Raw genomic sequence first — 24419 nt, 5'->3', positions numbered from 1 at the left:
GATACAGTCATATAGGTGTGGGGGGGATGCAGATATATATACCTAAGTGTATGTGCACTCACATAAAGATTACAGTATTTGTGTAGATACACACACACCCCTCCTCATGTATGTCCATCTGTGTCCATGTGTGTCCGTGTGCACAGGGGGTGTGGAAGAGCTGGAGCTGGGGACGGGGCAGCTTCTGCCACTGACAGACCCTGTGGCTGTGTGTGCACGTGTGTGTGCGTATATGTGTGGGTGAGTACACGTGTGTGCACATGTGTGTGCATATATGTGTGGGTGAGTACACATGTGGGTGTACATGTGTGTGGGTGTGCACACGTGTGTTTTGTGTACATGTACGTGGGGGTGTGTACACATGTGTGTGCAGGATGACACAGGTACTGCCACTGCAGCCAGACTCCCCCCCGAGGCCACCCCCCAGGGCTGCCCCAGCCACCCCCCTGCCAGACTCCACTGCATCCTTCCCAAAGGATTTATTAAAACACAGAGAACAGAAACCGGGACACACGGAGCACAAAGCAGATGCAGGGGCTTACAGCTGTTGCTGACAGCTGCCGGTGTCACCACACGCGAGGTGTCCCCGTCCCAGCTCCGGCCATCCCCTCCATCCCACCCGTCTGCCCCACGCCCAGCACACACGGACCCCCAGCCACACCACAGCGGTGCCAGGGCTCCCACTGGGGCAGCAGGAGGTGTGGGCTCACTCAAATGCAGCGAGGATGCAGAAATGGCCCTTGCAGGTCCCACATGTGCCAACACAACCGGACAAACACCGCGACTCCACCCTCCCTCCCCTCAGCCCACCTCGCCCAGACAAACTCTTCAAGTCTTCAAGAAGAAAGTGCAAAAAATGTACACGGACACGAACCCCCGGCCCTGCCGCTCCCGCGGAGGCCGCAGCGGGTGAAGCACACTTGAAGCGGGAGCGGGACAGCCCAGCAGCACCGGTGGCAGCTCATCTTCCACAGGCAATGCCGGCACGATTCCCCCACTGTCCTCTGGCAACAGTGGCTCACGGCCGGGGGCTGAGGCCTGTCCCCCGGGGCTGCTGCGAGAAGGGAGGGCTGCCCATCAGCCAGGTCTGGACCCTCCCTGCCTGCCAACCTCAGGCACCTGGCGAGGTCACCGGGAAGGATCTGCTCCCGCTTCCACTGCAGCTGCTCCAGCCAGAGGCAGCAGTCAGACACCAGCAGTGGGGGGCAGCCCAAAATGGAACCCCCATACAGCCCTCAGCCCCACTGTGTTCCCCAGCAAACGGAGCACGGAGAGCTGTGAGCGCAGCCTTACCTCAGCTAGGAATGGGAGCTGCAGGGGAAAATCATGGGAACGGCTAAATATCTGTGGCAAGAGAGGAGACACTGTGCTCACTGCTGTCCTTTGGCAATACTTCTGGAGTGCCCAAATCCACCCCCTGAATTCCTCTGCTCAAGAGCAAAACCCCAACCTACCAGTCACGTAGGGTCCCAGAGGCATCTGGCTGTAGTTGACAATTCCACCTGGCCCGGGACCACGGAAATTTGGCCCAAAGTTATTGTTGTACATCTGGGAGGAGCCAAAGGAGCCCTGGGGAGGCAAGGAGGGAGAAAAAACGTGGGCCTGCAGCTCTGGCCTTTACTGTGACCCCCACAGGGCTCTGTGCCTGTCCCCGCTGACCTGGACAGTCGGGTCCCCTCCACGGGTGGCCAGGCGGCTGAGGATGCTCCGCTCCGACATCTGCAGCCGGGCAGCCACGGGCGGGATGCGGGACAGCATGGAGGGCAGGCGTGTCACATCAGCCTTCATGTCACTCAGCAGCTCCTCGAGCTGGTTCAGCACTGCGAGCAGAGCAGGTGGTGCTCAGGGGGGGATGCCCATGGGACCCAGTGAGCTGGAAGGAGCAGGCAGCTCCTGGCCAAGGGAATATGACATGGGGACAACCTCCTGGCTGGGTTCCCAGGGTCAGGGTGGGGAACTCTTCCTAGCCCTGGGGCAGGCTCCCCCCACCCTGTGGACACGCACCCTTATGCAGGACGGCGTTGGCAGGTTTGTTGCCAGCCAGGGACTCTTTGGAGAGGTGCTGGTGGCTCTCGGCAAGGCACTCCACTTCTGCCAGCCGCGCATTCAGTGCCATGGCCGGGTGGCTGGGGTCTTGGGTCATGTTGAGGTACGCCGCCCTCCGCAGCTGCTCCTCGATCACCAGGGCCTGCTCCAGCAACTGGGAGGTGCAGGAGGGGAAGGATTCATGACCAGACCCCACTCCAATGTAAACCAGTAAACCACGGAGCCCCTCACAAAGCCCACTCCCAACTCTGCTCCCAGAAGGCTCTGGCAAACTCTCCCCTGGCTTTGGGGCACTGCTGTGGTTCCCCCACTGGCAGGGACTCACCAGCCCTGGACCTACCACTCACCTTGAATCGCCGGGCAAGGAACTTGTTCTTCATCTCTAGGTAGTTCCCCTTGTGTATCTCTGACTTGAACGGCTCGTTCAGGATCACGTAGCGTGGGTCGTTCTGGATGTCCTGCCAGCGGGCATAGCCGTGACTGGGGCAGTGGTAGTGTCAAGGGCAGAATCAGCCAGCCAACAGCCTGCCCACCACCCCAGGGTGGCCCCAAATCCCCTCCCTGCTTGTCACCACCAGCCCAGCTCCTGCCCCCTGCAGAGGCCTCTCTCGCCTCGCTGCCTCCCGCTCCCACCGAGTCAAAGGGTACGTGACAATTCCTGCCAACAGCCAGTAGTCGTGTCGGCGGTGCCAGATGTCGTAGATCTTGCCGGAGGACATGGCAGCCCGCTCCTCGTTCTGCCACAGCGTGTGCAGCTCTGTGGAAGCAGAAGGGAGACAGCCTGGTCAGGCAGCCGGGCTGCAGGTCAGCGCACAGCGCTTGGGCAGGCGAGCGGTGGAAGCTCCCGGGGCCACGGGCACAGCACAGACTCAGGTCTGCTGCTGCCAGCGAAGCACTGGCCTGTTCACAGCCTGTGACAGGGGTCACGTTTCTTGCACAGGTTCAGAGCTCTGCAGCAGCTCTGCAGGAGAGGCCAAGTCCTCATCTCTCACTCTTACCTGTGAAGCCACCATCAGCAATGTTGAACATGAATCGGAAGTTCATGTTTCTGTCATCCTTCTTCCCATCCTCCTCTTCCTCTTTGTCACCGTTTTGCTGGGCCTCACTTTGTTCCTTGTCCTCCTCCTTGCCATCTGCTCAGCAAACACAAGGAATTGGCCTGTCTAATCGTGCTCCACCACCAGACCCCATGGTACCACCCCTGCCCCTGAGAGAACTCCCTGTTACAGTCACTGCTGGAAAAGCCTCCATCCCCTCTTTGCCCCACAGCAGCAGCTGCCCCTCCTGGCAGGTTCCATTGTTTGCAAGACAGTGCCCACCCCAGTGGGGTCTTATTCCAGCTTCTGGCTCCCAAGCAGCAGCTGTACTGGTGTCAGCAGCATCCTCACCATCACCCGCAGGCGCACTCCATCACTGCGCCAGGCACCAGTCTCACTCCAGGGACTCTTCCCACTCTTCTCACTCCAAAGCCTCCTCACACCTCACCTGGTTTGACTTCTTTGTCCTCCCCCTTCCCTGGGCTGCTGCTCAACTCCACCTTCTCCGAAGGCTTCTCTTGCTCTTGAATCCCCTCGTCTGCAGGTGGGAACAGGCCTAAAAGAAACACTCTGCAGGGAACAACCTGCTTGTCTGGACACACTTTCCCTTTTAGGGTAAAGTAACTATTGTTTGTACATTCAAGGTCCTCAAAAAACTTCAAACAGAACATTCTTCTGCATTTTATCAAGAAAACATATTTTCTTTTCCCTCTTCCTTAAGAAATCTGCAGGAACTTACTGCTAGGAACAGAAAATGCCCCCCCCCAGATGAACGTTTCTCACAATTTACAACCTGTTGTTTCAGGAATTTCTGCAGGATTTTGTGACATTCAGGTTTCCCACAGTGACATGGAGAAGAGCCACAGCCTCACCTTTCACCGGGGGCTCAGGAGAAGGTTCAGCCTTTTCACTCTCCTCTTGCTTCTCTTCCCTCAGCCTCTCCTTGCTGTCACAGCTTTCTGGGTGCTCTTCATTCTCCACCTTCTCAGCACTCACAGGCACCTTAACACCAAATACCCACCTCAGATCAGCCCAGCCCTCCCTTCCCCACGGAGTGCCCCAAGTTCCTGGGAAGACCAAGGAGGCTTCCCAGAGGAGATGCTGAATGAAGTCACCTCACCTGGCTGTCAGCCACCTTCCTGGGCTTCTGCTCCACTGGGTCCTTTTCCTCATGGAACCCCAGCTGTGCTTCTATTTTGTCTGTAGGAAGAGAAAAGCCAAGAAGCTGTTGAGCAGGGCCTCCATGGGCTCAGCACCTGCAAGAAATCCTGATGTCTTTGCCCACCTCCCTCCCAAGCCAGACCCCAGCCGGGACCCCCTGGCTACCTGGTCCTGTGTGTGTGTGTGCTGGGCTGGCTGGGACGGGTGTGTTGGGATCTGAAGACACAACCTCACTGGACCTCTTGCTCTCTGGGCCCTCGAGAACCAGATCTGGGGTGCTGTACTTCCCATTGACATGCTCGAATTCCTGGACCTGGGATGGACACACACCATCAGGTCACACAGAGCTGAGACATTCCCAGCTGGTGCTGTGGAGTCGGCGTGTCCAGGCTGCTCACTCCCAGAGTGACTGAGCAGCAGGACTGCTGCACCCACCCTGCTGGGTCAAGTCCCCAGAACATTCCTGAAATGGCCCATTTATAATTTTAGTCACCCACCTTCTTCCTTACTAGTGACATGACCCCGATGCGAGTCAGCACGTGCTGGCGCGACAGCCCTTCCCGAGGAACGCCGTCCGCAAAGGTTTCGGCACCGTCTGCCCCGGGTTCGCACAAGTGTCTCATGAAGAGAGAGACGTACGCCCTGCCAGGGAGGCCAGACCTCAGTGCTGGCCCATGGTCTCCCTGCTCAGCCCAGCACCCACGTGGTCCCCTGTCACCCCTGGGCAAGAGAAGTCTCACACCCAGGAAGGGAACAAGAGACGCCCTTTCAATGAAACAGCTGCTGCCTCCCCAAAAAGAGCCCACAGTGAGGGGGTGTAGGTTCCCAACTTCACCTGTCTGCCAGGATTCTCTGTACCTGAACTCCTTCTCACTCTTCCCTCGTAGATCCCGGACCAGCCAGTGGGAGTTGAAGGCGTCCTGGGGTGGCATTCCCCAGCGCATGATGGCGTTCAGGAACGCCTTGCGCTGCCGGGCATTGAAGCCCAGAACCTGCAGGAAGCAGAGGCATCACTGGGATCACAGCGCAGCCTCAGCAGCACACGGCATCCAGAGCCTCAGGGCTGTGACAGACATTGCTGGACCAGTGATTCAGCACAGAGGGGTGCAGCCCACAGCCCAGGGCAGCCCAGGCACGATGGCATCAGCTGTGCTCTGAGGCTGAGGCTCACCTCGATGCTTCCCCCAACTCTTGCCAGCAAAGGAGGGAGAGGTTTGTCCCGGTCACTCTTCAGCTGTCTCCGGGATTGTCTTCGGCCACCTAGAGCCAAGCACCCACAGTGATGGACAGGCCATGCAGTGAGGAAGGACACCTCATGTGCCCCAGGACTCCTGCACTCCCTCCTGACAGGAGCAGAACCCGCCAGAGCAGCTGCCCAGGTTGTGGGATCCCTTCCAGCCACTGCACCCCAGGCCAGGACACTCCTCTGCCCTTCCCAGGCAAGGGGGGACCATGCCTGGTCCTCGGGGCGGACCATGGTCCTGCAGAGGCCAAGGAAGAAGCCAGCTGCTTTCCCTGCCCTGGGAAGTTCCTTACCTGACAGCAGGCAGGGACATATCCCCCTGAACAGAGGCCCTGGGCACACCAGTCCCTCCAACCCAGACATTCCTGATGCTCCCAAGTGCCAGAGGCTTCCCACAGAGCAAAGTCCCAGGAAGCATAAAATGCATCAACTCACTCTGGCCTTCTGGCCTCTCTTCAAAGTCTTCATCCTCATCCTCAGAGCCGATGGAGTACTCTGACTGGTTGTCAGAGAGCTCATCCTGCCACTCTGCAGAGCACAAGGGAGTCCAGGTTAGAAGACCCTGCCTGGGAGGGATTTGCTGGACAGGTCAGACCCTGCCCATGGGTGTGACAGGAATCCACTGCCAGGCAGAAGGAGGTGGGGGGGGGGGGTTTGCAGCAACAGGAAATCACATTCTCGGGTTTTCCAAAATTAGCATTCTGATATACAGAAAAAAACCAATTTGAAATATTTTGTCCACAGACATGTCTTTCCAGCAAAACCCGATTTAACAGATCAAAACAATAAAAAAAAAAAACAAAAACAATCTCTGAAGAATTTCTGTCCCGGAAAGTTTAGGAATCTGGAAAGTGCAGAGCCAGGCAATCCACCAGCACAGAGAAGTGCCAAGCGACAGCTCTGCCGGTCTGTCTGTGCCCTGAGCCCAGCCAGGAGCCGAGTGCCCACGGCTGTACCTTGGTCCTCCTGCGAGGTGTCGTTGTAGTTGACCTGCTTGCGGATTCTCTTCCCTTTCCCCAGGTTTCTGGCCAGATCTTCCTGCTGCTGCTCATAGTGGTGCCGCAGCAACTTCTCCCAGTAATCAGGGTCCACGTTCTCCTCTTGCTTGATGATCTCACGTTCCACCTCTTCCTGCGGAGCCAGAGACAAGGCGCTCGAGCAGTCCCAGAGAGAGAACAGGGAGGGTCCTGCCCTGTGCCAAACGCTCACAGGGATGGGAGACGGAGCGGAGGAACCACAGAGGGATGCACAAAGGGGTGATTGTAAGACATGATACTGATCACATTACCACACCATCCTCTTCTCTCACAACATACTGGGCCACTTTAAAGGAGCTGAGATACTCGTTCATGTTCTGCAGCTCCGTGTCGTCAGTCGCATCCTGGTTTCGGTCCAAGAGCTTAGAGATGGCAGCATCATCGTAGTGGATCACACTGCTGTCATCCACATCCTTATTGTCACCTGGAGAGCAGAGCAAGGGGAATGGCAGAACAGATCAGCTGGACAGCCTGGTCCTGAGGCAGGCAAGCTCAGGTCAGCTGTGGGGCCAGGGAGGGGGACAAGACACCCCAAAAAGGGGGCCCACACACCTGGTGGGGTGCCACCATGCTTCTTTTTCATGCTGGGAGTTGCTGAACCCCCTTTGGTTGACAGTGTGTCAGAAAAAGGGGTGACAGCATCTGGCATGGTGATCCGCTGTCCCTGAGACACCATGCCTGTGGGCACGAGGAGAGGAGAGTGAGTCCCAGCAGCTCAGAGAGGGCCCGGCCTCATGCAGAGTATCCCCATCTCACCTTCCACATCATCCTTGAAGAGCTCTTCCGTCCCAAACTTGAGAATGTCGTCCAGCTCTTGCTTCGTCATGGAACCTGACTTGGAGCCAAGCCCTGGGCGGACCACCAGGTGGGTGAGCATCATCTTCCTCTTGGCCACCTGGGTGATGCGCTCCTCCACGGAGGCTCTGGTCACGAAGCGGTAGATCATCACCTTCTTGTTCTGCCCGATGCGGTGGGCTCTGCTGAACGCCTGCGGGCAGAGGACAGAGTTGCACCACGGCAGCCGGCCCAGAGGGCCAGGCTTCTCACCTCCCAGGCTGCACAACATGAGGGGGCACCCAGCTGAGAACAAGCATGAGGAGGAAGTGACAATCCCACGGGAAAGAGAGGACAGGATGAGGCCAGAGGGTGTGGGAAGGGGGCTGCTGAGCAGAAACACACCCCACAAACACAGCAGAAAGTATCAGCAGCTCTCGAGAGAAGAGACTGAAATCCCAGTGAGGGTGTGCAAAGAAAGGGCAGAGCCAGAGAGGTACTTACTACACAAGAAGGAAAAGGGAAAGTCAGAAACCTGGATGTCATTGTGAGGATTCCAGTCAGAATCATAAATAATGACAGTGTCAGCCGTAGCAAGGTTTATGCCCAGACCACCGGCGCGAGTGGAGAGGAGAAAGCAGAACTGCTGAGCCCCAGGAGCTGAGAACAACAAACCCAGAGGTGGGAACAGGTGAGACAGAAAGGAGAGTGGCTCACAGAGAGGAGCAGGACCACACTGGAGGGACAGAACAGTGGGAACTGCCACTCAGAGACGACAAGCAAGAGGGAGGCAAGGAGTGAAAACACATCACTCTCTGGGAACCAGGTACTCGGGAACAGAGCTCCAAAATGAAGGGGAAGCTCTGTCATCTGCCGAGGAGACCCTCTGACTGAGTGGCCGTTGGCACGCTCAGGGTTCCCTGCAGGAAGGACTCGAGGGTTTAACGGCGCCGTACGAGCAGCCACTGCTGCGCCCTGGGAAGCCAGACCTGCTGAGCGTGGCACAGCCAGGGCACGGCACAAGCTCTGGGCACAGGCAGCTGCCCCACTGCCAGCCAGACCTTGCCATCCCCTCACCCGCTCCTCAGCAAGGCAGGAAGGCGAGTACCATTGAACCTGTCGATGGCCTCCTGGCGCAGGCCACCAGTGATGCCCCCGTCAATCCGCTCGTACTTGTAGCCTTCATACTCCAGGAAATCCTCCAGCAAGTCCAGCATCTTCGTCATCTGCAGGGCAAGACAACCCTGGCATGAGCAACTCTGCATGGCCAAACCCCCTGGGGACCTGCCCTGCCCCATGGCAGTCCCTGACCACAACCCAGAGGCCACGGTGGTGGTGGGAGAGCACAGCCAGTGGCAGAGTATGGCCAACAGCAGAGCATGGCCAAGAGACAGCTGCCAGAGGAGCAACACTTGCGTCTCTTCCTCTACAGGCAGCTCTGTTAGCAGGAGGGAATCGTGTCTGACAGTCCTTCTCGGAAAGAGAGCACCGTGACTGTTGTCTCCTCTCCATCCCCAGCTAACAGAGCTCTTAAACATGACAAGTACTCCCTTGGGAGAGAGTTGGGACACAGCCCTTCCATCACAACTGCCATGGCTGCCTGGGGGAGAAGTTGTCAGCAGCTCTTCCACCTATCTCTCTCTGTTCCCAACACAAATTTCCCATCAGGACAAAAATAAATTCCTTAAAAATGTATTTATTATTAATCCCTCCCTGCACTCACCTGAGAGAAGATCAGAACTCTGTGACCCCCATCTCGTAGCTTCTTCAGCATCTTTTGGAGCAGCATCAGTTTTCCAGAAGATTTGACCAAAGAATTCCCATCGTAGGATCCATTGGGCAGCACTGGGGCCTCCTGTGAAGGCAACCTGGTCAGCCCCGGTGAGGACAACACACATCAACCACATGGAGAACTTCATTTGTGTTTCCAAAACAAAATCCTTGTATGAAACCACTCACATGGAAACCCACAGCATTAACCAAACCAAATGATCATGGAAGCAGCCCCCACCCACTGCTCTGAGATGTGTCCCAGGGTGCAAAGGCAGGGGACATACCACGGCTGCCACAGGGAACAGGTATGGGTGATTGCAGCACTTCTTCAGGTCCATCATGATGTTGAGCAGTGAGACCTGGTTCCCACCACCTTTCGAATTCAGGGCTTCGAAGTTCCTCGTCAGTATGAATTTGTAGTACTTCCTGCAGGAAGGGGGATGGGACAGACACCGTGTTAATTGGGGCAGGTGTGGAACTGGCACAAACAGGACAGCACTGAATTAAATCCCCATCAGTTCACTGGAGAGGCAAATGGGACATTTGGAGGGTTTTAAAAGTGGTTCAGCACCCTGAGCCCAAGGCCAGGTCTGTTCAATCACTGGGGGAATCACAGCCCTGGCAATGGGATGGACCAGAGGGCATAGCACCTCAAACACCCTCTGCTGCTGGGTGCCAGCTGAGCCCTGCTGCCCCACAGTGCTGGCAAGCAGCAATGGGCCCTTCCCTGCAGGAGATGCTGCTGAAGCTGAGCAGGTCAGCCCAGCACAACCAGAGCTGGGGCAGCCCCAGCCAGCAGTGATGCTCCAGGCTGACCCAGGCATGGCAGCAGCACCAGCCATGCCCCAGTGCTGAGAAGAGGAGAAGGGGGTTCAGCCTCAGTGTCTCCTCTGTGCCCCCAGAACTGGCAGAGCCACACTGCCAGCCTGCCATGCATCAAACACTCCCTGCTGAGCCCCCAGGACTGCACAAAGCCTGATTTAACCACATGGAACACACTTCCTGGTGTGCTGTAGGAACACTCTTCCTGCAGCAGGCCCGAGGCCAGTTGGATGTCTCTGACCCCACAATCCCAACTGATGCCCCACTGGGCCAGGGGAAGGCAGATACCCCAGGGGAGTGTGCTGGAATCACTCACTTCTGCATCTGGCTCAGCTCCACTCGCACAATCAGCTCCGTCTTGGCCGGCATATTCTTGAACACATCAGCCTTGAGCCGTCGCAGCATGTGGGGACCCAGCAGGTCGTGGAGCTTTTTGATCTGATCCTCCTTGGAGATGTCTGCAAACTCCTCCAGGAACCCCTCCAGGTTGCTGTGGAAGCAGCAGACCCCCACAGTGTTGAGCAAGAGGGGCACGCGAGAACAAAGGGATCTGCTGCTTCATGACTTAAAAACCAGGGCACAGCTCTCGAGGCGTATGATGAGGTAACACTCGTACCTGGACCCAAGCAGAGCTAAAGCCAGAGCGAGGAGCCACCCTGATGGCCCAGGTATGTGCAACTAACTTACTTAAACCTCTCAGGAGTCAGGAAATTGAGCAGGTGGAAGAGTTCTTCCAAGTTGTTCTGGAGCGGAGTCCCTGTGAGAAGCAGCTTGTAATCGATCTTGTAGCTATTCAATACTCTAAAGAACTGGAAAAGAGACAAGGTTAGGTGACAAGGGCTGCAAGGGGCCAATGTGTCATCTGGGCACTCTGCAGATTCCACATGGAGACTGAGCAGTGTCCCCTCTGCCAGGTATGCAGAGCAGAGGGCAGCTGGCATGTCCTGCTCCCAGCTAGTCCCAGTGAGCACAGGCAGCAATCCCCAGTGTCCCTGGGTCACACCCTCTGCTTCCTTTTGTGCCAGGGATGGTGTGAAGGTCCCAGAGGCTGGAGACTGTTTAACCTCAGGTGAAGGGGAGGGGAAGGAGAGGGATCAATTCCCTCCCACGACAGCCCATCCAAGGACTGTCAGGCAGCCAAGCTGCCACCCCTCCCACTGCTGAAGAACTTTTAATGCCAGAGGATTTTAAAGAGAGAAAAAAAATCACTCACAAATGCCCGTCACCTACTTTGGACTGGTTGTTTTTCAGCCTGTGTGCTTCATCCACCACTAGACAGGCCCACTCTATGGAACCCAGCACTGCCTGGTCAATGGTGATCAGCTCATATGAGGTGAGCAGGACATGGAACTTGATCTGGGCTTCCTTCTGGAGGAGCAGAGAAAGAGAAAAGCTGGGATAAGAGAGCAGGGAATGGGACACCTTTGCTGCTGCTGCACAGGACCCAAGATGAGAGGGGCTGCACTGCCTGGCACAGGAGCCCACAGTAAGGCTGAGGCACAAGTCGTGCCAACAGAACACCTAAACCCATATGAACATGAGCACCAAGCACAGGACCACAGAAACAGAAAAGCTCTGGCAGAAATCTGTAAAGCTCAGGGACCTAACCAGCCTCCCTCTCCAGGTCAAATTCTGCTCTCCCCTTCTTATTGAAGGGTAAATCAATGGGGCAAGTGCAGACTCAGCTCCCACCTTCATCCGGAAGACCTTCTTCCCACTGCGGATGGCATTGTCTTCAAAAGAAAACTCGTTTTCCCGGATGACCGACCGGCTCTCTTTGTCTCCTGTGTAGGTCACCACGTAGAAGTCGGGTGCCCACATCTCAAACTCACGCTCCCAGTTGATGATGGTGGAGAGAGGGGCGCTGACCAGGTACGGCCCTTTCGAGTGGCCCTGCTCGGGGAGACAGAGCCCAGGCTGTTCCCCCTGCACCAAGCAGCTCTCAGTCACCTCAGGGACTGCTGGGTGCTCCACTCACCTCCTTGTACAGGGAATACAAGAACACAATAGTCTGCACTGTCTTCCCCAGTCCCATCTCATCAGCCAGGATCGTATCTGTCCCTTGGGCCCAGGAGAATCTCAGCCAGTTCAGCCCCTCCAGCTGGTAAGGGTGCAGTGTGCCTCCCGTGGCATCGATGTACCACGGCTGCTTGTCAAACTTCATCGTAGGCTGAAAAGAGAGAGCCATGGCACAGAGCAGTGAGAACCAACTCCCCCTCCTTCCTCTGCAGCCAAGCACATCCCTCTTTAGCCTTGTGACATCCAGCAGCTCCAAAAGAGACGTAGACACGGTCCCTGGCACAGCCCAGCCCCCAGGCTCCTCACAGTGAAGCCACCCCGAACTTTCAGTGAAAACAAACAGGTCCTCAAAGGAACTAGAGGAGCAAAATGTCACAGGATGGGGACTCAGACAGTCCTCTGAATTCCCATGCCACCACACTGCCCCCACCACTCTCACTCACATCCACAAGAGGCGTTTCTGGAGGCTTTTCCAGCTTCTCCTCTTTCAGCTTTTTCCCTTTCTTGTTCAGCTTCTTCAGAGGGCGCGTGTCCTCCCCCAGCATCAGCTCCCTGTGACAGCCAGCACGTGTCAGGGAGGGCAGGCAGGCACTGCTCTCCCAGTCCCAAGCCAAAGGACAGAAACAGCTCCCAGACTCCACTGCCCCTCCCTATGGGAGCTCTTCTGGTCCAGGTAGCACAGGCACTCATGGGGCATTGATTTTCCCCTCCCAACAGTCCATGCAACAGTGTCCAGAATGAAGAACAGCAATCTCAGAGTACTGTGGTTTTCCCCCAAAACAGACAGGCAGTAGTGCCACAGAGCTGCCCTGAAGGGCAGTGAGACCATGAATGTCACAGCAGTGCAGACGTGGGAGAAGGGGAGCACAGGCTGGAAAACTGCAGGCAGGTTTACCCAGTCCCAAAATGGCACATCTGGAGCACCAGCCTTTGGCAGTGCTGGGCCACTGCTCTCTGAAGAGACGTCACTGCAAGCAGTGCCAGTGTTTTCAAGAGGGAGGCACCTCCGTGTCCCCTTCGTCCCAAACACCCGCTCCGGCTGCCCCAGCTCTGCTGGGCTCTCCCACCCCTGGGCTCATACCTGTGGTTCCAGTAGAGGAGTTTGAGGTTTTCGTAGTAGGGAATGTCTATGTCGTCGATCTCCCAGGTGCACTGGTCATAGGGCAGGTCTTTCCACTTGATCAGGTAGTGGATGTCTCCCTTTTTATCAAAGCTGCAATGCAGGGCACGGAAAGCTGGTCACCAAATGCCACTGGCCCCTGGGAGCAGCTCACCATGACCTGCTTCCACAAAGCCAGATGCTTCATCCTATGCTTTTACCTACAGACCCCAACACCCAGGCAGAGGTAAAAACACACAAAGTATCAACACTTCCAGCAGAAATGCCTATTCATCTGTGAGTGTGTCAAACCATTAAGCTTTACACTGCTTTTCCATTCCACTGAGCAACCTCATTTCCCTGTTTCACCAGGCCTGGATGGATATCAGTGCTTCCCCTCTCTCCTGCAGCATTCACTGCTCTAGGAAGTTCTGCTTACAATAAAAACAGAATAAACACACTTCCAAGTCTGACTATGTGCCTACAGGGCACATAACAACCTTGCCTTGTTAGCAGACAAGGTAAAGCTCGCACAAAAATCAGCTGGGCAGCTTTAGTTCTTTCCTGCCACACAGCCTTCGAGCAGAGCTGCTGCTGCTTGAAATTTCAAGTTGCCGCTTGAAATGTAGAAATTCAACAAAAATGTGTCTCCAGCCACTCCATGCAGAAAGCCCATCTGCACAGCACATTTCATACGCAGGGAATTTCTTTCACAGAAAAGAAAAAATGTCAAGGCTCTGTAAGGGAGTTGGGCACCTGCTCCAACTCCTCCCCTCGGCACTGTCCCCACCAGCACTGGAATTTACGGAATGATTAGGCTGCAACGGGGACCCAAACAGTACATCTGGGAAGAACCTAACGGTATGCATCCACATTTGGGAAAATTGACTATCTGTGTTTTTAATGTGCAGCATAGCAGAAATGAAAGTAAGGCAGCACGGATCCCTTCCCAGCCTCGGCTTCACCCTAGGAGCAAACCTCCAAGGTGACAGGGAGCTCAGCACAAGGCAGCAGATGAAATTCCAACAGAGATGTTGGCCTTGCAGAAGGACGGCACAATTTTCCTCACAGGCTCCTCACCTGTGGTTCAGGATGCGGTGGATCATCATCCACTCGGGCTTGATGCCATAGCGGTAGAACTGCTCCTCCATCTTGGCATACTGGGGGTCTTTGTTCTTCCGCTTCTCCCTCTGGCTGTCCTCGTCCCCAGAGCCGTAGTCGAAGGCCGGCGGCTCGTCCATGTCGTTCTTGCGCTGGTAGTTGCGGTACATCACGGTGTGGTAGAGCTCCAGCTGCAGGAGGAGGGAGCCACGCTCAGCCCGTGGGTGCTGGGGCAGGGGCCGGGCAGGGGCTCTACACCACCACCACACTGGCTTACCTGCAGCTCCTTGACCCAGGAGCAGTGCCAGTAGGAGAGGCCCACCCACTTCACAAAGAACTCGCGCTCTGGGATCCCCTCCAGCACCTTTGGCGGGGGCACAGCCAGCTCCGGGTCCGGGGCGGGCAGCACGGGGGGGAGCAGGGCAGCCGGTGGCTCCTTCCAGGCCCAGTGCAGGATGCGCTGGACTTTGCCCTTCAAGGGAGGGCACTGGGGATACAAAGACAAACGGGCAAGAGCACAGAGTTTAAGGTGAGACCTTGTCAGGGGCCACAGGAAGCAAAAGGTGGGGACCTTGGGGGCAGCAGTGGCCCAGCAATGCTGAGCAGAGAGCAGCAGGCACAGGGTGCCCAAGAAGTGTCCGTGACACTGCTGCATCCCCCATGGTGACAGGTCTTGCCAGCAGGCAGAAAAGGCCCCTCTAAACAGACTAGACATCAAACAGGGCTTGACATCCCACTGAAAACCTGGCTGGGAAGCTGCCAGCCATCAGTTCCCACAGGGAAACCACACAGGCAGCAGAGCCATCCAGAGCTGCCCCGGGCCCTCAGGCACACACATCTGAGAAGCAGTGGCGTTTCTCAGGGAGGGCTTTGGGGCAGAGGGCAGGATGCCAGCCCTGAGGCAGGGCTGTGAGGCTGTGAGGGGCAGCAGCAGCCAGGAGAGCTGCTGGCAGGCCAGGCAGGTGCAGGAGCAAGGATGAAGGAAGAAATGTGAATGCTGGTAACACTCACTGTACAGCGTGGGCAGAGCCATTCACCATTTGGTATCTCTGGCAGTGGTGGGTTCAGGCAGTGGAGGTGGTAGGAGGATGGGCAGGTATCGCAGCACAGCAGCTCCCCTCCATCCTTGCAGACCCGGCAGAACTCCATGTGGTCATCCTCCTCCTCCTCGCCGCCTTCCTCTTCCTCCTCCTCCTCCTTCGGCTCCCACTGGATGCCCTCCTTCTCCTGGGGAAGCACAGCCAGTGTAAGGCCAAGGGTTTCCATCAGTCACCCGCCCTCCCACGGGCCCCGACCCCACTCACACAGTGGGGGCAGCTCCACTTGCCCTCAGGGGCCTTCTCCAGCTCGGGGTCCAGGCAGACCAGGTGGTAGGCACGGGGGCAGGTGTCGCACAGGATGATCTCCCCGCCCTGCTGGCACACCTCACAATAGTCCTGGTGGTCCGTCTCGTACCCGTCCCCTTCTTCGACTGCAAGCAAGGGACAGGCGACAGTCAGCGGGGCAGCAGAGCAGCCGGCTCTCCTGGAGGGAACGGGACACTTGCTCCTCTACCATACAGTTAAGGAAATAAGGACAGCGTTTCACCTTGGACCCCTCCTGTTACATCCCCCTACCTCTCTGTCCCTCAGCACCACAGTTCACCTTTGCACACAGCATCATCTCACCTCTGTCTCTCTTTCTCTCTCCACACTGTATCATCCTTTGGTTCCTTCAGGCTCTCAATGGAGAATGCCAGAACCTGGAGAGGTTGTAAGGGAGGCTAGTCAGAGAAACCTCCCCAGGCACCAGCACCACCAGCTGCAAACGCACCATGCAAGGGTGACACGGCCAAGGACAGGACTCCTCTCCTGGGGCTACTCTGCTCTTCCTGGGGGCTCACTGGCACAGAGGCAGGAGCACTCTCAACTCAGCACAGACGGGAAAAGGAAGAGAGGAAAGAGGCCTTACAAGTACTAGAATGGCTCATCTCAGTTCCCAGCTCTGCCACAACCTCCAGCTTTCCACTCCTCCAGCACGCGGCGGGAGCTCCCTATCTCCAGCACAAGGGCCCTTGCAGGGCAACAAGCCAGAAGTGATGCCCTTCACACACAAGACACAGGACCAGCCAGCCAGCCTGGCCTCACTGTCCGATGGGGAGGCTGGCCAGCATCACACCCTAACTGACCCCAGCCCAGAAGCTGTCCTTCCACTTCTTGGAAGCAAAAATCCACCAGCAAAGCTAAGAAGCCAAAGGATGCACCTGGATCCAAAGCACCTCATCCTGAACAAGGACACATGACAGAGGGAGCACACTGGGCACAGGGGACTGCTCTCCAGGGTAGCTTTGGGAGGGAGGTGCCAAGGTGCAGCATCCACTCACAGTCCTCCAGGAGGGAAGGGATGAAGGAACATACACACAAGCATAGCCACATGCTGGCAGATCCCAACAGATCCTTTCCACCCCAGTTCATGTGCCTCCCTGTCCCTGCACTGCTACCACAGCTCTGCCACTGCCTGACTGCACAGCTCTGCAAACACGTCCCTCAGCTTCATGTGCTCTCACACAGAGCCTACCCTGCTCCACCGGGAGCTGCTCACAAGCCATGCCTCTCCAGGGGCTGCTCCTCAGAGAATCACCTCCCTGGAAGCCCCACAAATTCCGGAACTTTCCTGCAGGCACAAACCCACCAGCAGCAGGGCCTGGACACCAAGAGAGCACCTTGCGCTCCACGCACAGACAGGCACAAGCACGTCCTCTCCCACCGAGCCAGCACCACAAACAGCCCAAAGTTGTACGGGCCAGTGAAGCAGCATCTGAACAGGGAAATCCAAACAGAAAAGGAACAGAGTACAAAGGATGGCCTACTCCTCTTTTTCTTTTTCCTCTTCTTCCCTCTCTTCCCCAGGCCAGCCGAGCACTCGGAGCGCACAGAGGAGCTGTTGATGCTGGCGCTGTCGAAGTCGGATTCTTCTCGTTCCTCCTCTTCACTCTGCAGAGGAAAAAAGCAAAGCACACCCAGTCCAAGTGCCAACATCCCAGCAGTCATTCTGCTGCTTTGTTCTCCTGGACAGGGATGTGTCGGGGGACAACCCCCCTACTCCCACCCCATGCGTCCAAGGGCCCCTTTTTCCAGTGCTTGGCAGAACTTTGCTCCCTTTCTCTCTCTCTCTCTCTCTCTCTCTCTCTCTCTCTCTCTCTCTCTCTCTGTCAACACCTGTTTCAGCTGGGCCAGCCCTGCTGTGTCCACGCACGCAGGCGTTCATGCTTGGCATTCCCATAACAGGAAAGGAGTTACACAGGCCCGTGGAGTCAAAATGTAGTAACACATCTGAATGCTTATTCTGGAGACTCGAGCAGGCAAATCCTCAACCTGCACACTCCTAACTGGTGCTCAGGCTCCAGCTGCAGGAGCCAGCCTTGTGACTCTCCAGAAGGTGAATGCATGGATCTAGAGCACAGCCAGAGACAGGAGGAATTTTTTGTGATGTGTGACTGAAAATCTGCAGCAGCAAGTGGTTGTGTCTCAACGCTCCTGCACTTCAGCCTCCAACACAGAGGCTTGCAAACAGGTTGTGTTATGGGAACTAGAGCTGAAGAGTGTGAGCTGCAACAGTGAGTTAATGGGGGTTGGATCAATATTATCAAGACCTACAAGACCCCCCCAGTGATTAGTTATTTAAGGGATTTATTCTTTAAAAACTGTTACTCCTTAAAACATGCCCATTATTGGTGCCCCAAGAGGAGCCCAGCGTGCTCTGGCTGGGCAGCTCCATCACCCCAGGGGACGCTGTGGGACTGCAGCTGCCATGGGCAGGCTCTGCTAAAGCAATTAAAGCATCCCAGAATTCTCTGTGACATGCGGTCCAGCTGCAGTGCAAGCCCTGAAGAATTCCATGGCAAATGAAGTCTGAAATGATGGCACTACCATTGCACTGCTGAAAGTAAACACGGTCATGTGATTTTAGCAGAAATTGTGGCCAGACACAATTGTGCTGATCAGGGCCTGGCATCTCACAGAAGGGCATGAACGAGGCTGTGACACCCCTGACACGGGATGGCTGTGACACCCCAAACTTTCCCCACTACCCCCTGGACCCGAGGCCCTTCACACTTACAGAGGAGCCCTTTTTCCTTTTGCTGGGGATTCCTCCAAAACGGAATTTCAAGCCCGCCATCTTTTTCCCCTTCCCCTTTTTCTTCCCATCTTTGGAGCCCTTGATTTTCTTCCGCACGCCTGGACCTGGAGAAATTGAAGACTTGTCTGGTACTCTACAAACAGCTGTTGCCCAAACCACCCCCCCAGCACAGTGGAATGGCAACTTCCCGAGGTGAAACATGGCTCCATTTTCTCCTACTGCCCAGCTTAATTATTTGCCACAAACTGCCAAACATTCAGCAGGCCCAGAGGCTGCCTGGACGATCTGCCATGGTTTGTGAACCACACGCCTCTCAAGGACCTCTGCAAGGGCAGTGGGAGCTGCGGACACTCCTTTGGCACCCCCTTTCCCTCCCCAGTTTGTGCTTCCCCATCTCCACCAGCAAGAGCAGCCCCCCGTGGGTGGCACCCACCCTTCCCCTCCTTGGTCTTGGCCTTCCTGACGACGGGGGGCAGGGCAGGGTGCTGGGGGCTGGCGGTGAGAGCCGGGGCGATGGTGACGGTCTCCACGGCTGCAGCCACGGCTGCTGCAGCCGCCGCCGCCGAGCTGCCCTTGAAGGGGTTGTTGGCACTGAACTCTCGCCACTTGGCGCCGAGCACCGTCATCATCTTGGACATGGGGATCTTGGGGTTCTTCTTGGCAATCAGAGGCCTGCAGAGCGGGGGGGAGGGAGAACCCCGTGTTAAAAACAACACCGCGTTGTGCATCTGCTCCTGCCGTCACGTGCTGGTGCTTCATCCCAAGACACATAGCAGTGGTGCCTCCCAGCTCAACTGGGAAAGCAGCAGAAACCAGAGCTTCCTTAAACAGGTGTATATGCAAGGGGGGCACACCTAAACCTCCTCAGAGACCACCCTTCACTGAAATACCTGCTGTTCTCTGAGCAGCTCATGGTACAAGCAGAAATTCATTATTGTTACTCTATTTTTCTCATGAAACTTTTCAAATAAGCACAACAAAACATGGGACTTTGGAGAGGGAGGGACAAACGCTTCAGCTGTTTCCAGTCAATCCTGCAAATAAATGGAGTTCTGAGGACTGAGCTGGGGGGAGAAGCAACAAGGAGCTGGCGATGCAGAATTGACTTCACAGCTTCATCCTCTGACTGAGCAAAGCACAAACCTCAACCACCACCAGAGGCCCTGTCCAGGCCCGTGGTTCCCTACCTGAGGAACTGGCTGAAAGCCTTGTAATTTGTCAGAGTGTGATAATCTTCTTCCGAGAAAACGTAATCTACGTCATCAAGGCCCCATTCCTCCATCAGCTGGGCTGAGCTCTTGGGCTCCTGGAGATTTAGAGAGACATCAGTAATGCAAACAGCCACAGCTCTGCAGGTGAGCATCACAAGGCTGGGTCTGTCATGTGCTCCATATCTCCCTAGTCAACAACATGCAGGGATTTGTTTCTGGGATTTACAAAACAGCACACACAAGTGCTTAACAAACTAACATTTCACTCAGTCTCAAGCAGCAAATTAACATGGCACCATACAAATGCTACCCACACCATGTAATACAACACAAGGTCTTGGTAGGTTTCACAGCTCCAACAAACTCCATTTCTCCCTATCCATAAGATAAACAACAGGGAGATAGAACCTCTTCTCTCCCAGTCGTTCATCTGCAACATCTTCCTTGCCAAACCCAGGGCAAGCTTTTCATGAAACCCCCAGTTCCTCTTCTCCAAGCCTGGCCTCAGGCTCTAGCACTAGCTCAGGGTAAAGGAGTCTTTTGTACCTTTAGGACTCCATCCTCATTGTCATCCTCCTCATCATCCTTCTTCTTCCGTTTTTGCTTTTTCTCCTTCTTGTCCTTCAGTTTTTTCTTTTTCTTTTTGTTGGGGGAATAGTCACTCCCTTCACTCTCAGATTTCTCCTCGATCTCCTCTTCATTGTCTGACATTTCATCATTGCTCCCCTAAAACAGAAAGGGACAGTGGAGAACAAGCAGGGCCTCAACTCCCTGTTCCCCTCTCACAAACCCTCCCTGCTACACAAAACTTCCCATCTCCAGTGGATGGATGTAGCCTGCTTCCCCAGGATCAGAAGGGAGCGGGCTCTGATGGCTACACTATGCTGGGAGAGCCAGAGCAGGGACTGCCCAGGGGGGATTTTTGTTTCTTTCTGGGAGAGACCGTGACCCACCACACAACACTGACTGCACCCACATCACCGTGCCAAGGAATGCCACTGCCTGCTGGGCAGAGCACTCGAGTGTCTTTCTGGGCTGCCAGTGCACATGGCTGGGACACGTCCAGCCTCTCACCCATCAGCACCCCCAAGTCCTTCTCGGCAGGGCTGCTCTTGATCTGCTGGTCCCCCAGCCTTGTGCCAATACCGGCGGTTGCCCTGACCAAGGTGCAGCACCTGCACTTGGTCTTGTTGCAATTCACGAGGTTCCCACGGGTCCGCTCCTCCCCTTGTCCAGGTCCCTCGGGATGCCATTCCGCCCCTCGGGTCTCCGAGCAGCACCAGGGCTCGGCGGGAGGGACCGGGCCCGGTCAGCACCGCGGACAGCGCCCAGCCCCGCCAGCCCTCCCCGGTCCCGGTCCCGGTCCCCTCCGCCGCTCCCGCCTCCAGCCCCTCCTGCCCGGAGCCACCGCCCCGGCCCAGGGCGCTGATCCCCAGGGCTGCCGGGGCTCGGTGGCCATCGAGGCCGGCTGGTCTCTCCCGGCTCGGAGCAGCCCGCGCCTCTCCTCCGGCAGGGTTAGGAACAGCTGGAATTGGGCACAGGATAATTGGTTTCCATGGGAACTGCTGCAGTACAGGTTGAATCCCCCTCTCCACTCCCTTCCCTTCCTCTGCCTGCGCTGAGGCTCCAGCCGCAGCCTGGGTGTTCCGCGCGGATTTTCCCGGGGGCTGCAGCACCGATTCCCGCGTCGCCGGGAAGGGGACGGGCTCCACTGCGGCTGCTGGAGGCGAATCCCGCGGCGGCGGCACCGCTCCTGCCCCGCGCTCCCACAGAGCCCGGGGACTGCAGGGTGTCAGTCTCGGCTCGGGCACCGGCCACACATCAAGGCTTGCACATCACTCCCACCCTCCTCTAGCACGGGAAAGTCCCATTTGCCCCCAGAACTCCTGAGGAGGAATTCAGGAAAAGGAAGCCCCAGTCAAGGTCCTCCATCTTTTATCTCCTCATCCCAAGGGCAGCCTGGGTGCTGCTTGGTGCCAACCAACAGCTCCAGCACCAGCTTCTCTCTGTCTTCGACAGACCAGGGGACAGGGCAGGACCGAGGTCGGTTAATGCTGCCCACACCAGGCATTAATTCAAAAACATGAGTGCACACAGTGCTCAGCCTGTTATTTCCTCCCCACCCCCAGCTCGGCAGCAGGCTCAGCACAAGCTGCACATGCAGCCACTGGGCTCAGGCAGGTCAGCAGCAACAGCAAAGGAGCAGAGGGGAAACACCACAGAGTCGTGTTTTATTTTCACCCTGCCAGAACACAGCACAGGAAAAAAAAACATGCTTAAGGATGGAAGAGGTAGAGAGGGCAGAAGGCCCAAACCAGTTTTGCATGGTATCTGCAGAAAGAGAACATCACCACAGCCACGACAGAAACAACCTTCCTTAGGGCCAAGACTTCTGCAAGAGGTAGCACAGGATGGAATCACCTGCCCTTAAATCAGCAGCTCATCACACTCCTACCAGTACCAAAAGCGCTTCAATGCAGTACCTCATCCAGCTGATCTGTTTTACAGCTCCCTCAGGGAGCAGCTAGAGGAGATCAGCATCACCCAGCCCTGCCTTGGCGAGGGCCAGACCGGAGATGCACCCGGTTGTGCTGGATGAGCAACTTCTCCCCAGCCACAGCAGGAGAAGGAAGGGGCTGAGGAACCTCCGCTGCTCACCCTTTCTTCCCAGCAGCCTGTCCACTTTTAGCCAGGGAAAGGGACAGTGCACAAGATGTCTCCTCACGTCCAGCACTGCCTGGAGACGGGACAATGAGAGGCAGAGCCTGCGTGGCACAGAGCAGCAACGAGCCTGGCTCCAGGACCAGTACCAGCCAGCCCTCCTCCAGGAGCCAGCAGCATACCTCTGGGACAGCCTCAGGGCCTGACCCTTGAGGACACAACACTTTGCCTTTGTTTTACTGCAGAAAGCCCAACAGCCTTTCCACATGCCAAATCCTAGAAGCCCCTGTGCCATCTCACTTGCAAATACCTGGAATGAGTGTGGCCAACACCAATATCCACAGAAACCTCCAAGCCCTACCCCAATCATGCCCCAACATGGTAGCTTGCACCTCCCTCTTTGGGAACATGAGCCCCAAACACCGTGTTGGTAGAAGACATGCCAAGATTTACTGTTGGCCACAGAGGCAGAGGGAAGGGGGTGCTGCACTGCAGTGCAGGCACAAGGGCCTCGACACACAGAGACGGACAGTCCCATCACACACACCACCCACGAGAGCTGAGCTGCTCCACAGGGCAGGCACCCACAGGGGCCCTTATCCACCCAGCTGCTCCCCAGAGACCACTCACAAGGCACACTGGCACCCTCAAGCAGCCAAGTTGGGAAAGAGCTGCCATGCCCTGGCTCTGGGTCACCTCCCAGGGCTGGGAGAGCACCTCCTCGGGGGGGAACACCCTGATAATGACCCCCCTTTCCATCCAGAGAGACCTGAGAGGCGCTTGCCAGCAGCATCCTGAGCAGCTGCCTCTGCACCGCAGCCAAGGAGTTCCAGCCCAATGTGAGAACATGCAGCGTTACCTCCTTCTTCCTCCTCTTGATTTTGGCAGTCTTGCCGTCTTTCAGCTTCTTGGATTTCTTCTTTTTCTGTACCACAACTTGCTCTTCAGCGAAAAACTCATCCAGTCCTTCCAGCACCCCATCGTCTTCTTCTGGGGACAGAAGGGAAAACTCACGCGGATGGACTGCACAGGCACAGGACACTGCACAGAGCAGAACACCTGAGCAGCTTCAGGCCGTGAGACACGGAGCTCTGTGGCCTCTCCTGCAGACTCTCACACCAGCAGCTGCCCTGCTGCCACCCCTCAAGGGGCCCTGGCAGAGTCTTGCCCAGCAGCACGTGTCCTGGCTCTTACTGTGCCCAGCTGCTCCTGCCACTCACACCCAGCTCCCAAGGTGTGGGCAGCACACACTGCGCTCTCGGGGAACATCCCATGTGCTGCCAGCTCCTGCTCCTGCTGACCTGGGCCCACAGTAATGGGGGAGCACTTGGCTTTACCTTTCAGATCTCCAAGCAGAGCCCACGAAAACACAGTGAGCAGAGGAGAGGAAGGATTCACGTGAAAGATGGGAGCTGTGGTACCCTGGCACCCAGGTTGATCTGCTGAGGCTCCAAGCCTGGGGAGCACCATGGGCATTGGCAGAGCTGCATATGCCAGCTCAGGGACCCAGTCCCGGGCAGAGCTGCCAATCCCAGCACCTTCCTGTCATTATCTCTCCAAACCCAGCACATCCAGCGTCTTGGCCAGTCTCTGCACAGCTTTAGGCCTGTGTCTTTATTATTTTCAATTTCGGAGCTTATACAGTCACACCATTTTGGAGCCACCAGGACAAATCACTCACCCGACTCTGGTGAGACCCTGGCACAGGTTGCCCACAGAAGCTGTGGCTGCCCTATCCCTAGAAGTGTCCAAGGCCAGGTTGGACAGGGCTGGGAGCAACTTGGGCTAGTGGGAGGTGACCCTGCCCACGGCAGGGAGTGGGACTGGATGGGCTTGAAGGTGCCTCCCAACCCAACTCATCCTGTGATTCCATGATTCTCCGATTCACACCGTCTCGGTTTAGGTTGATAAGGTAGGCACCGTGGCTGCACCGAGCCCGACTCGGGTGACCAACCCGCCCCCGGGCACCGCAGGGACCCCCGGGCAGGGGGTCTGAGCCCGCTCGGGGGATACCGGCTGGGCTGCGGAGGGACCGCCCACGGCACGGCCGGACCAGCCCGGAGAGCGCTGCCACCGCCCCGCCCGCCCCCTCCGCCCGCCGCCTACCCGACACGTCCTCCTCGTTGTCCGCGTCCTCCAGCAGGTCCCGGGCGGCAGCCGGGCCCCGCATGCCGGGCGGGCAGTGCCCGCCCCGGGCCGAGCGCGGGGCCGAGCCGGGCGCGGCCGCTCCGCGCCAAGATGGCGAGAGCCGGCCCCGCCCCCTGCGGCGGGACACGCCCCCAGCCCCGCCCCGTCACTGGCCACGCCCCCCCCGCT

At 56.9% G+C, this 24419-nt stretch overlaps 1 protein-coding gene across 7 annotated transcripts; it reads right to left on the bottom strand.

Moving 5' to 3' along the window:
- Nucleotides 1-464: 464 nt before the first annotated feature.
- CHD5 (chromodomain helicase DNA binding protein 5) lies at nt 465-24358 on the bottom strand. 7 transcript variants are annotated; one of them, XM_051786541.1, is made up of 42 exons: nt 24210-24358; nt 22963-23093; nt 19989-20168; nt 19419-19537; nt 18665-18903; nt 18211-18335; nt 16961-17084; nt 15417-15583; nt 15124-15339; nt 14390-14599; nt 14092-14303; nt 12994-13125; nt 12356-12464; nt 11872-12063; nt 11586-11786; nt 11124-11261; nt 10581-10702; nt 10210-10383; nt 9356-9497; nt 9022-9153; nt 8407-8524; nt 7834-7958; nt 7281-7512; nt 7077-7202; nt 6776-6948; nt 6444-6618; nt 5923-6015; nt 5416-5504; nt 5103-5236; nt 4742-4886; nt 4410-4557; nt 4204-4283; nt 3956-4085; nt 3532-3639; nt 3045-3179; nt 2695-2803; nt 2394-2526; nt 2005-2200; nt 1660-1820; nt 1455-1569; nt 1294-1344; nt 465-1054 (listed from the first exon to the last, which is right to left on the bottom strand). In XM_051786541.1, the coding sequence occupies exons 1-41, from the start codon at nt 24271-24273 to the stop codon at nt 1337-1339; spliced, it is 5862 nt and encodes a 1953-aa protein (XP_051642501.1). In that variant the 5' UTR covers nt 24274-24358; the 3' UTR covers nt 465-1054; nt 1294-1336. The 7 variants fall into 7 exon arrangements, with proteins under 7 accessions (XP_051642501.1, XP_051642502.1, XP_051642504.1 ...); XM_051786542.1 differs by having other exon boundaries at nt 465-1051; XM_051786544.1 differs by having other exon boundaries at nt 3532-3621.
- Between the last annotated feature and the right edge of the window lie 61 nt (nt 24359-24419).

This window comes from Manacus candei, unplaced genomic scaffold (genome assembly GCF_025592945.1).
Source record: "Manacus candei isolate 608988 ecotype Guabito, Panama unplaced genomic scaffold, ASM2559294v1 h1tg000022l, whole genome shotgun sequence".
Taxonomy (NCBI): domain Eukaryota; kingdom Metazoa; phylum Chordata; class Aves; order Passeriformes; family Pipridae; genus Manacus; species Manacus candei.
The sequence above is the reverse complement of the archived record's forward strand: the minus strand, read 5'-3'. Positions and strand labels throughout refer to the sequence as shown.

Excerpts from the sequence above, each read along its gene's own strand:
- CHD5 (XM_051786541.1), bottom strand. The coding sequence starts at position 24,273 with ATGCGGGGCCCGGCTGCCGCCCGGGACCTGCTGGAGGACGCGGACAAC. Across the intron at positions 7,203-7,280 it reads CTTCAAGGATGATGTGGAAG|GCATGGTGTCTCAGGGACAG; the intron begins GTGAGATGGGGA and ends TCGTGCCCACAG. Across the intron at positions 4,086-4,203 it reads GGAAGGTGGCTGACAGCCAG|GTGCCTGTGAGTGCTGAGAA; the intron begins GTGAGGTGACTT and ends TTTGGTGTTAAG.